This window comes from Arachis ipaensis, chromosome B7 (assembly GCF_059453495.1).
Source record: "Arachis ipaensis isolate K30076 ecotype BB chromosome B7, ASM5945349v1, whole genome shotgun sequence".
NCBI classification, from domain to species: Eukaryota; Viridiplantae; Streptophyta; class Magnoliopsida; order Fabales; family Fabaceae; genus Arachis; species Arachis ipaensis.
The window spans coordinates 71,141-83,435 of record NC_142442.1 but is presented as its reverse complement, the minus strand read 5'-3'; the positions used below and the strand labels follow the sequence as shown (position 1 = coordinate 83,435).

Sequence of the window (12,295 nt, the reverse complement as noted above, 5' to 3'; positions counted from 1 at the left end):
TTTATACCAATTAGCTTCAAAATTTAATTATTTTTTGAATAAATTAATAAAAAATAATACAAATAATTGTTTAAATATAATTGTATTTTAATTTTTTATTCTATTACGTACACGTTGAGGATAATTTGAAATAAAAGATAATGGACTTGTTGTAACTGTCATGTATATTGTACTTTGACTGTGTCGTCATTTGAGAATCATGGCGCCTTCATGGAGACAGGGTTCAGTTTTATGTTTGGAGTTAGCCAACCAGCAGCGGCCACACAGCGTCTTCCTTTTCTATGACAGCAATTTTTCGGACTTTGAAGGTCCATTTATAGTAAAGGTGGAATGGGGTGAGTTCTGTGGCTAAACAGAACAATAGTGGAAGCACCTGCTAACAAACAAAACAGTGAAAATACTTGAGGACATCACATCAATAATAACAGAGTAATGGAGGAATTCGATCAATTTTTTTTGAGTATTTTTCTGGTGTAAAGATAGTCTTTTTAAACGAGCGAATTAGTTTTTTTTGTTAGTGTCGATTTGTTTGTTCAGCCCATGAAAAAAAAACAATAATAAATAAATTTAATTTACCTGGTCACTTTTGATAGTAGGTTAACTTTTAAAGAGTGCTGCACTCCCTACTTTGCCTGGAGTGCACTAGCTTTCGCCATTAAGTTAGCATTAGTACATTTGTGTATTATATTAGAACTAGTATTTTTATCCATAATAATATTACGAGAATAATTTTTTTTTAAAAAATTATAGTTCACTTTGTTCTAACAGTATAAATTATGCATGACACAAAAGATTTATAAAATCAAACTACTTTTACAAAAAAAATCGTAAATTGATAAAAATTTCTGACTAAGAAGACCAAGATATCTGCAGATAAAAAATTAAATAATAAGATTTTTAGTTATTATTTTTATATGAAAAAGTCTAATTTTTTATTAATAATTAATTTTAACATTCGTTATCTAAAATTTAAAATAATTTAATGTGTATACTTTTATATTTAAAATATTTTAATTGTAAAAAAATAGCGAATGACATATTTTGATTTGTCAAATTACTAATATAAAATATAATTATATATAGAGTAAAAATAGTAGAGAGAAATATAAAAATGGAGAGAGGTAGATAAGAGAATTTAGGAAAGGAGTTTATTAATTTTGAAAAAAAAAAAATTCTCAAAGACCTATTTGTCCTTCGAACTTTATTTGTAAAATGACGTCAATGACTTATTTGTCCTTCGAACTTTATTCCCCTTCCAACGTGGCACCGTAACGGACACTTGGACACCGTTTTAGCCATGTCAGCCAGTTCCGTTTGGTGTATGAGAGACAAATAGACGGAAAGACTAAATTGTCATCTGTTTGTTAAAGTCAGAGACTTTTTTGTATTTAAATTTTATTAGAGATGTATTTGTCAAAAGTTTGATACTAAATTGTCAGGATCTATTTGTCTTTTTCCCTTATTTTTATGATACTAAATTATTCACTCAAAAATTTAAAAGCCACTTCAACAAAACCAAACACAAAAATCACTAACGTCATCTCTCTTTCTCACGCACCAATTTTGAAACTTGATTTCAGAAGAGTTCTTGTTCCATGGCGAGGCCTTCGAAGCCGCAAGTATCTTCCGACGAAGCTATCTCTAGCGGTTCGAGCTCCGAGGAGGAGGAGCAGGTCAACCAGCAGATCAATGAAGAGGACGAGGAGGAGCTTGAGGCGGTGGCTCGTCAAGCTAGCTCCGACGACGACGATGACGAAGCCGGAAATGATAATTCGCACGATGACGACGAAGATCCTGCTGCCGCCGGAGATGCTGACGAGGATGAGCAGGTGAGAGTTGTTGCTGCTTATTTTGTTGCTTCTACTATTTAATTCTCTTTTTTTTTTTGTTCTAGGGTTTGTGTTTTGCTATTAATTTGCGTGATGCATGTTTGGATAATGTGATTGTGGCGTTCTTTGTGGAGCTTGAAGTTGAATTCCGTTGACTTGAGTTGAAATCGGTGGAAAATGTGCTGAGAGATAGTGAGGATCGACGTGCTATGAATTACTGCATTTTTTATTGTTACTGTCGAGTATTTTACTGTTTAAGCTTAGTGTCGTGATTAGGTAGTTGAATTAAGGTTTTGCCAATGAATAATGTGTTCTAGTTTTCAGTATGTCTCCATTTTAACATATTTGCATATATGCTGCTACTTCTATGCTAAGCGGATAAAATCTAGCTGGAAGTCTAACTTTGTGTCTTCTGGTAATAGGGTGAAGATGCTGTTGATCCTGGCAAGCGGGAGAAAGCTAGATTGAAAGAGATGCAGAAAATGAAGAAGCAGAAGATTCAGGAGATATTGGATGCACAAAATGCAGCCATAGATGCCGACATGGTGGGTGTAGATGTGCTGATTTACTTCTTTATTGTAATCTGTTCATGTTATTGATAACTAGATAGTTCTAACAGAACAATAGAGGAAAAGGAAGACTGAAGTATCTCTTACAGCAGACTGAGCTGTTTGCACATTTTGCAAAAGGTGATCAATCTTCATCTCAGAAGGCAAGAGGAAGGTACATTCTTTATCTTGATGTATACTGTGATTTGGCAATTGACTTGTTGATTAGCTTTTTGTACAAACTATGTGTTCGCATACTGTGCCTCATAAGTTGATTAGCTTTTTTTACAAACTATATATCAGCACTTTCTGCTCCCGATATACCTTCAGGAAACAACAAACTGATATATAAATGGAATATCTACATGCTTAAAGTGTTTTTTTATTACCTAACAAGTTGAAGCATTTGACATTTTGATTTAACATTATTGCTAATTTCTCTTGGAAAGTTTCCCTTTTAAATTCATTTTATGTCATCCTCAAAGTTATGAAGTTACCTAGCAGGTAGGAAAAATATGAAAAGACCCCCCCCCCCCCCAACCCTCCCTTTTTGTTTTTGTCTCTCAATTGCATTTATTGTCCTCTAGTTTTTTTTTTTATTTTTTTTATTTTTTATATTTGAAATCAAATACAAGCACAAATTTGTTGACTGACCTAATATTAACTGTGTTGTATAAAAGAACTCACCTTGCATTCAATGATGTCTATTTTAGGGGCCGCCATGCATCAAAAGTGACAGAAGAGGAGGAAGATGAAGAATACCTAAAAGAAGAGGAAGATGGTTTATCAAACACTCGTCTTGTGACACAACCATCATGTAAATGTCCTGTGTATATGCGTTGATTAGATATTTTTCAGGGCTATATTTTTAGTGTCTCACATTCATAGATATACCATTTTACCCTGCCATTTCTTTTTACACATGGAGAACATTCTATGCTGATTTGAAGTCTGGTGGTAGAAGACCTCCATCCTTGGTACATTTTTGCTTCATGGTTTGTCCTTTGGGGTTTCACATGTGCTAGAGTTATATATTATTGAACTTTCCTCTACACACTTTTCTCTAGTTGTTTTGTTGTAATGTATGTCATCAAAGCTAGTCATCAGAAGTCTACCGGTTTGATCTTCAATTGACTAGTCTTGTGCGTTTGTGCATCTAGTGTGTGAATGTTCTATTTGTGCCTAATATTTTTGAGTGTGAAATCCTTGTTTGTTCATTATAACAGGCATCCAAGGGAAATTGAGGGACTACCAACTTGCTGGGCTAAACTGGCTTATAAGATTGTATGAGAATGGAATAAATGGAATTCTGGCTGATGAAATGGTAAGTGGAACAGATTTGGCCTTGGCTTGCATATATTGTCATTTGATTCTGCACAGCGAACATGCTTTTGGATGTGTTACAGTATTAGTGGAGTAAGGTTGAGTCATTGATAAGTTGATTTATTTAGTCATGATGAATGACAATGAATCTGATTCGCAGGGGCTTGGTAAAACATTGCAAACTATATCTTTGTTGGGTTATTTACATGAGTTCAGAGGAATCAAAGGCCCTCATATGGTGGTTGCTCCCAAATCTACTCTTGGAAATTGGATGAATGAGATTCGGCGCTTTTGTCCTATTCTACGTGCAGTAAAGTTCCTTGGCAACCCTGAAGAGAGGGTAAGAACATCTTTGCCGGATTGAATTTTTTTGGGGTTAATCTTGATGCTTGTCTTCGACATTAATAATTTTAAATTTCTGCAGAGATATATAAGGGAGGAATTACTGGTAGCCGGGAAGTTCGATGTCTGTGTTACAAGTTTTGAAATGGCAATCAAGGAGAAGTCTACATTGCGTCGATTTAGTTGGCGCTACATCATTATCGATGAAGCCCATCGAATTAAGAATGAAAATTCCTTGCTTTCCAAAACAATGAGACTCTACAACACAAATTATCGCCTCCTTATTACCGGCACACCGCTTCAGGTATGACTTAATGAGTTAATGTTATCCACAAACCACGATGTTGTGTAGTGCTTCAAAGGAATTTTTTTTTTTTATTGTTCTTTTTCTTTTTTTTTTCCCCATCCAACCCCCTCTTTTATCTGTTGTATTTTATTTAATTTCTTGATGAATATATGCATGAAAATGGTGTCATGCCAAATCAAATCAGAATGATATCTTCTACTCTATGATTGGTAAATTATCAAACACAGAAACTGTTTGTATTGGTGGTGAAATTCTAGATATGTCATTTCCAATAATCTTTTATGACTTGTAGTGCATCATTCCAATATTAACTTTTACTTCATCTATTAAGGAAAATCTGTTCTAAAAATCAACAAGCCATTGTTCTGGGGAACAATTGTTATGTTTTCACCATATGTGAAGGCATTCTGCGATAATCATTGTGTGTTTCTGCTGAATAGTTCTTTGAATAATCAAAGTGGTTTTAATCGCTAGGAGTGGAAATAATTTAACAGTAGTATGCTTTAAAGTTTCATTATTTTTCTTGAGTTGTAATTTTTGGAATGTGTTTGTTTGGTTTATTTTAAATTATCATGTATCTGTATAATCATATTTATAAAACAAACATAACTAGCCTTGCCCCACTAGGTGGGTTAGCTACATGGATTAAATGCCAACATAGTGCCCTATCCTAGATCATATTTGTGTTCAAACCATTTATTTTTTAATCTCTTTTAATAAATATTATCAGTTCATATGCATCTTATTCGTCTGAAGTACTTATTGCTGTATGTTATCTCTTTTATTGGTGCAGAACAATCTTCATGAACTCTGGTCTCTGCTCAACTTTCTTCTTCCCGAAATTTTTAGTTCTGCTGAAACCTTTGATGAGTGGTTTCAAATCTCTGGTGAGAATGACCAACAAGAGGTTGTCCAGCAATTACACAAGGTAAATTGTGTAACCTTCTTTTGATTGTTGAGATTCGTATCTCTGTATATATAACCCGGTATAGAGTTGACATTTTTCACCCCCCCCTCTTGCATTTTAAGGTCCTCCGGCCATTTCTTCTTCGTAGGTTGAAGTCCGATGTTGAGAAAGGGTTGCCGCCTAAAAAGGAAACCATTCTTAAAGTAGGTATGTCACAAATGCAGAAACAGTACTATAGAGCGCTTCTGCAGAAGGATCTTGAGGTTGTCAATGCTGGTGGAGAACGGAAGCGCCTCCTGAATATAGCTATGCAGCTACGAAAATGTTGCAATCATCCATATCTTTTCCAGGGTGCTGAACCCGGTCCTCCATATACAACAGGGGATCATCTCATTACTAATGCTGGTAATTTCTGTTTAGGTTGAGAGATACTTCAGATGTTCTTCGCTTGTTGACCAATATGATAAGATTAGCTCATGTTTCAAAAATTTTCCAGGTAAAATGGTTCTCTTGGATAAGTTACTTCCTAAATTGAAGGAGCGTGATTCTAGGGTCCTTATATTTTCACAGGTTAGGTTCTATCTGTGAATGCTATGTATTTTGCAGCCTGTTTTGTTCTCATTTATGTCTCCCTTTTGAATATTCTTTTGACCTATTTTCCTTTAAACCATGATTATTATCACTAAAATGTGTATGTGTGTGTGTTTGTGGTTGGATTTTTTTTTTCCCTCAGATGACTAGGCTGCTAGACATACTTGAAGATTATTTAATGTTTCGTGGGTATCACTATTGTCGCATAGATGGCAATACCGGTGGAGATGAGCGGGATGCTTCCATTGACGCTTTCAACAAACCTGGAAGTGAGAAATTTGTCTTCTTGTTATCAACTCGAGCTGGAGGTCTTGGAATTAACCTTGCTACTGCTGATGTTGTCATCCTATATGATAGTGACTGGTGAGAACTTCACAAATTGTGCAAGAAGCCACCTGATTTGCTTCTATACCATAATCATTGTTTACTGATGGCTGATGGTTAAACATCAGGAACCCACAAGTTGACTTGCAAGCCCAGGATCGTGCTCATAGGATAGGTCAAAAGAAAGAAGTCCAAGTTTTTCGGTTTTGCACAGAGGTTTGCAAACTTCTTGTTATGTTTTGTTTGGTTAGTTATTCATTTGTTATTGTTGGCTTACTGCTTATAATATTGCGCAGTATACAATTGAGGAGAAGGTCATTGAAAGGGCTTACAAAAAGCTTGCACTTGATGCTCTAGTGATTCAGCAAGGACGGTTGGCTGAGCAAAAGAGTAAGGATTTTATAATGATTGTTTTGTTTCTCTCTGCAATGAGTATTGTCTGACATGATTCTGCTGGTTTGTATGTGCAGCGGTAAATAAAGATGAGTTGCTTCAAATGGTTAGATTTGGAGCAGAAATGGTTTTCAGTTCCAAAGATAGCACTATTACAGATGAGGACATTGATAGAATCATTGCTAAAGGAGAGGAAGCAACTGCTGAACTTGATGCCAAGATGAAGAAATTTACTGAAGATGCAATCAAATTCAAGATGGATGACAGTACGTAATGTATTGATATAAGTTATTGCTCCGAAAACAACAATGGCTTGATGTTTTTCTTTTGTTTAAAAGTTAAAATAAGACTATTTGCTCCCTCAAATTTATTTGTGACTCAATTAAGTCCGTCAACTGTGACATCGTGTATAAAATTAGTCACTCAATGTATATTTGTCGCAACTCCATTGACGAAATGCTGATCTGGATTGAAGAGGCCATGCTAGACTCTGGGAAGTGACACTGTTTTTGTTTCTGGTGAATAAAGTCAGAAATGACGTCATTTGACCATGGGAGGGAGACGATACATAACCCCAGCTCTATCAAATGATGCGGCTTTTGGCTTGATTCATCTCCAAAACAAAAATGACATCACTTCCATGAGGCTAGCATGGCAACTGTAGTTTTCTTTTGTTTATTACTGAAGCCTTTTTGTTATTCTAACATGATACAAGGGCATCTTTGGGTTCTGTTGAGGGATTTGATATTGCCTTTTTGACATCATTTGAGTTTGGAGTACTAATACTCGGATCTTTTTGTAGCTGCTGAGTTATATGATTTTGATGATGATAAGGTAAAGATGCCATTTATATTTACATGAAAAATTATTCTTGTCTTTTCTGTTTTATTACTCAACCTTCCTTCCCCTGCCCCCCCAATCTATTCTACTAATTTCAACATATCTTTATTTCTTTTTCCCCCTCAAAATAAAGGATGAGAACAAAGTTGATTTCAAAAAAATTGTGAGTGACAATTGGATTGAACCACCAAAAAGAGAGCGGAAGCGCAAGTAAGGACAGCCTGTTACAATTTATACGTCCAGATTTATTCAGTGTTTTTTTGGATGTTATAGTGTATGCTGATCTCCTTTATTTTATTTCCTTTGGGGACTTGTAGTTACTCGGAGTCTGAATACTTCAAGCAAACATTACGACAAGGAGGTCCTGCTAAACCAAAGGAGCCACGAATTCCTAGGATGCCTCAGTTGTAAGCTTCTAGACAAGCTGGTTACTTCTTTTTATATAGTGCTCTTTCTTAATAACTGATCCCCCCCCCCCCCACCCTTCTCTTTTATGCCTGCAGGCACGACTTCCAGTTTTTTAACACACAAAGGCTTAGTGAGTTGTATGAAAAGGAAGTGCGCTACCTAATGGTGGGTGTTGAGGAAATGAGATCATTATGCTTATTTATGTTGCGGAAATGACTGTTTCTTCATAAATTTTTCAGCAAACGCATCAAAAGAATCAGATAAAGGATTCAATAGATGTTGATGAACCAGAAGGTACATGATTACCGTCAACAAATTATATATAAATATATTGAATCTTATACCTCTCTACCTAAATGTTTTTAATTTTCATGAGTTTTTTGGTGTTCAGATGTGGGAGATCCATTGACTGCTGAAGAATTGGAAGAAAAGGAGCGCCTTCTAGAGGAGGTGATCATTTTCTTTTCTATTCAGTTGTTTTGTTTTTAACTTGGTTTTCACTTGAGCATTGTCTTATTTTTGTTATTTGGTTAATACAGGGATTTTCTTCATGGAGCCGGAGGGATTTTAATACTTTCATCCGGGCTTGCGAAAAGTATGGCCGAAATGATATCAAAGGTATTGCTTCCGAGATGGAAGGGAAAACTGAGGAGGAAGTTGAAAGATATGCAAAGGTCTTCAAAGAAAGATACAAGGAATTAAATGGTACGTTACAGCATTGTGACAATTAAACATTCGTTTTTTTTTCTGCCATTTCTGTGTTGGTTTATACTTGTACTTTGAAATTTGCTTCTGATTAACATATGTTCTTCCTAATTTGCACATTTTGAATCATTCTACAGATTATGATAGAATTATTAAAAACATTGAGAGGGGGGAGGCTAGAATTTCACGGAAAGATGAAATCATGAAAGCTATTGGGAAGAAGTTGGACCGATACAAGAATCCATGGCTAGAGTTAAAGATACAGTATGGGCAAAACAAAGGGAAGTTATACAATGAAGAATGTGATAGGTTCATGGTTGGTATTGTTCTTGTTTTTTTATGTTAATAATAATTTCACTTTTCATTTTAAGCTCCAGAAGTTTTTCTTTTTCATCATGTTTTAGGATAGATTTCTAGAGAGAGAAGCTCTCTCGTCTCTCTAGAATTAGGTTAGATTTAGGTTAAATTCTCTTAGATCTAGGTTTTAATTGTTGTTTTGATTTAGTTTCCTTTACTATTTCTTGTTCTAGCATCTTGTCTCTTTTATCTATAGTTGTTATTCCTTTTATTTGTTGCCTTTATTTATGTTCATGCACTCTTGTTTCCTTTGATTTCTATTAATGCAATTTATGTTTGATGTTCTTATTGTTTAATTGCTTTGTTATTATTATTTTCCTTGCTTTGGGTAGTTGTAGATTTACTACTTCTTGCTAATTTACCAAGCTTTCTTTTTATGCTTTCTAAGTGTTTGATAAAATGTTTGGTTGGATTTTAGAGTAGAATTTTATACTCTTGGCTTGGGATGGTAACTTGGGTGACCTTGAGTTACTAATGTCCAAGTGATTGATGATTGGTGTCCATTGACTCTAGCTTTCACTAATTCAATTAGTGAATGGCTAGGACTTATGGATTGGGATTGATGAAACTCATTTGACTTTCCTTCAATTTTTAGAGGATGACTGAATGAGATTGATCCTTACAATTATCATGTTGTGGTTAGTGATAAGGATAGAAATCCTTAACCATCAACCCTTGCTAAGACCTTTTACCATTTGAGTTTCCTTTACTTTTTTGCGATTTACATTCCTTGTCCCTCATTCCAAAACCCCAAAAATATACGCTCATAACCAATAATATGTACACTTCCCTTTTGTAGAATTCGTTTTTACTTCATTATAAAACTTGCAGATATGCATGGTTCACAAACTGGGCTATGGGAACTGGGATGAGTTGAAGGCAGCATTTCGAACATCACCCTTGTTTCGTTTTGACTGGTTTGTTAAGTCTCGCACAACACAAGAACTTGCAAGGAGGTGTGACACACTCATTCGCCTGGTAGAAAAGGAAAACCAAGAATATGACGAGAGGGAGAGACAAGCGCGCAAAGAGAAGAAACTTGCAAAGGTGGCATTCCCTCCACAAGTTAACTCTAAATACCTTAGGGTTTCTCATATTTACATATGATTGTTCTCATACTAAGTTCAACAAATTTTCTCAGACCATGACCCCATCAAAGCGGACCCTGGCAAGACAGACAGAATCTCCATCTTCTTTGAAGAAGCGCAAGCAATTAACCATGGATGATTATGGAAGTGTGGTAAGGACACCCTTGCCATAACTATTTATACTGTTTATTAAAGCTGCTTGCTGAAGTTTTACTGAAGGAGATCATTCTAATGTTGACAGGGAAAAAGGAGAAAATAAATGACATACTGTGGATTGCATAGGGTAATTTAGTGGTTGGGCACTAAAACCCTTGCACGGGCACTAACCGTCTCTGGTGACTAATGTAGGCCCTAAATATCAGTTGCGAGGGATAGTTATAGAAGATTGTGCAGACACCACGGATATTCTAAGTTTTTATATCACTGAACAAATCTTTCAGATTCTAACTGATAGTTCCGTGAATGTGTAATATTTAACCATACGATATCTTTAAATATGAATGCATTAGGCCTAATATTCTGAAAACCTGATTGTTCACCGAACTTCTTAGAGGTTTTGACGTCAAATTGAGATTTTGTATTATTATATCAAATATCGATACAAGTTCATATGATATACAGACATGCCGATTATCTAATTGTTACGGGGAAATACTGTAACTTGAACGAACACAAATAATGATGTTCCATGATTGGCATGGGTCATAGATACCGGATCGCCTGATGGAGGCATGCCCCAGTTTGTATAAAATTAAGTTTGTAAAATTAATTTTGATTTAAAGTAAGTTGGTATTAACGTGGTTTATGTTTAGTAATTTTCATTCAAAATGAATTATAGTAAATTAAATATTGTTTAGATTACATTATTTAAAATTACTCTTAAATGAAAATTTACAAAAAAGACAAATTCAAATAATTATTTTAAGTTATCTTATAATTTTATTTTAGATATTTAAATAAATTTTAATACTTTTTAGTACTCTCAGTATTTTTTATTCTAATAGGATTAATAGAATCATAATATAAAACAAAAAAATATTTCATACAAAAAAAATAATAATAAGTTAAAAAATTTATATAACACATTTGTCAAACATACCCGAAATCAATTAGAGTTTATCGGTTACTTAGATGATTTAGTAAATAATAAGAAAAAGGCAGAGAATAGTATGAATGAATAAAAATATGTATTGTATTTTTATTATTGATCAATGATTACAAAAGATGTGTAAGTAGCTAAATTTATATGACTACTATTAAATTTAGAAAAAGAATCTTATTCTAACAAAAGAAAAGCACGAGTAAAAAGAAATAAGAAAAACATGAGCAAAAAGAAATAAATAATATCATAGAAGGAAAATATTGCTTATTATGAATGTTGAATTTGAGTCTAAATTTTTTTTGTGACGTTGTGTTGGACTGATGGAGGTTGTTCAATAGTAAATCTAAGTAATTGGAATGCTTTTTTTCCAAGTTTTCCAAAACTAACCAATGTGACTCATAAGACCACCCAGAAATAAGAATTTGGATCCTTAAAATTTTGAATTTTTACTTGAGAGAATAAAGTAATATTTCACCCTTAAATAATTTCTATCTCATTTTTTTTAATCTTATCTATAAAATAAATAGTAAAAAATTTATATTTTACTTTCTAAAATAAAATTTAAATTTAAAAGATCTAAATTCCATAAATAAATAGCAAATTTAATACCCAGATTATCTCCGAATTCTGATCCAAAACAAGTAATTTGCGGCTGAAATGTGTCAGCGTGACAATTACACACACATATATATTATATAACGTTCATAGTTAACTTTTAACTATTTAATATAGGTGAGTTATAGTCTACACCGGTCAAGATGAGGAAAATGATGCACCTGATACTTCTGACACAGGTAACTGTTTCATTGTCTAATTTTTTATGATTTAAAAAAGAGCATTTGATTAGTCCCAAATTATTTAATGTGCTGTAATAAAAGTAATATTTTCATCATTGTCCCGTTTTAGACAAATGGGCCTTACTAGCCAATGATCTAATATGTTTGCTTCCAACAACAAAAATTAGAAATAAAAAATATTTAACACAAGATGAAAACTAAAAATTAAAATTACAAGAATTAGAAAAACTAAAAACTAAAAACTTTAAAATCAATCCACGACCAACATGGATCGGATTCCAAACTTGTAACTACAATGTATTGAAGGCAAGATGTAGAAATAGAAAATATTTAATGAAAACAATTTTTAAAACAATAGAAAAAATTAATAATTTAAAAAAATTATTTTATTTTACATAAGTGGCTTCAGGTAATTTACAGATGGAGTATTTTTT

General features: G+C 33.7%; 1 protein-coding gene across 1 annotated transcript; it reads left to right on the top strand.

The window, feature by feature from the left end:
• Positions 1–1,492: 1,492 nt before the first annotated feature.
• On the top strand, positions 1,493–10,488 carry LOC107608874 (ISWI chromatin-remodeling complex ATPase CHR11-like). The gene is made up of 25 exons (XM_088493657.1): positions 1,493–1,829; positions 2,252–2,374; positions 2,449–2,552; positions 3,091–3,194; positions 3,604–3,701; positions 3,861–4,040; positions 4,125–4,346; positions 5,143–5,277; positions 5,379–5,661; positions 5,753–5,826; positions 5,990–6,210; positions 6,300–6,387; positions 6,468–6,561; positions 6,642–6,830; positions 7,367–7,398; positions 7,538–7,614; positions 7,722–7,811; positions 7,908–7,977; positions 8,052–8,106; positions 8,204–8,262; positions 8,352–8,517; positions 8,655–8,833; positions 9,706–9,921; positions 10,016–10,114; positions 10,204–10,488. The coding sequence occupies exons 1-25, from the start codon at positions 1,596–1,598 to the stop codon at positions 10,219–10,221; spliced, it is 3,210 nt and encodes a 1,069-aa protein (XP_088349783.1). The 5' UTR covers positions 1,493–1,595; the 3' UTR covers positions 10,222–10,488.
• The last annotated feature ends 1,807 nt before the right edge of the window (positions 10,489–12,295 follow it).

Excerpts from the sequence above, each read along its gene's own strand:
- LOC107608874 (XM_088493657.1), top strand. The coding sequence starts at position 1,596 with ATGGCGAGGCCTTCGAAGCCGCAAGTATCTTCCGACGAAGCTATCTCT. Across the intron at positions 1,830-2,251 it reads ATGCTGACGAGGATGAGCAG|GGTGAAGATGCTGTTGATCC; the intron begins GTGAGAGTTGTT and ends TTCTGGTAATAG. Across the intron at positions 7,978-8,051 it reads AGGAAGTGCGCTACCTAATG|CAAACGCATCAAAAGAATCA; the intron begins GTGGGTGTTGAG and ends TAAATTTTTCAG.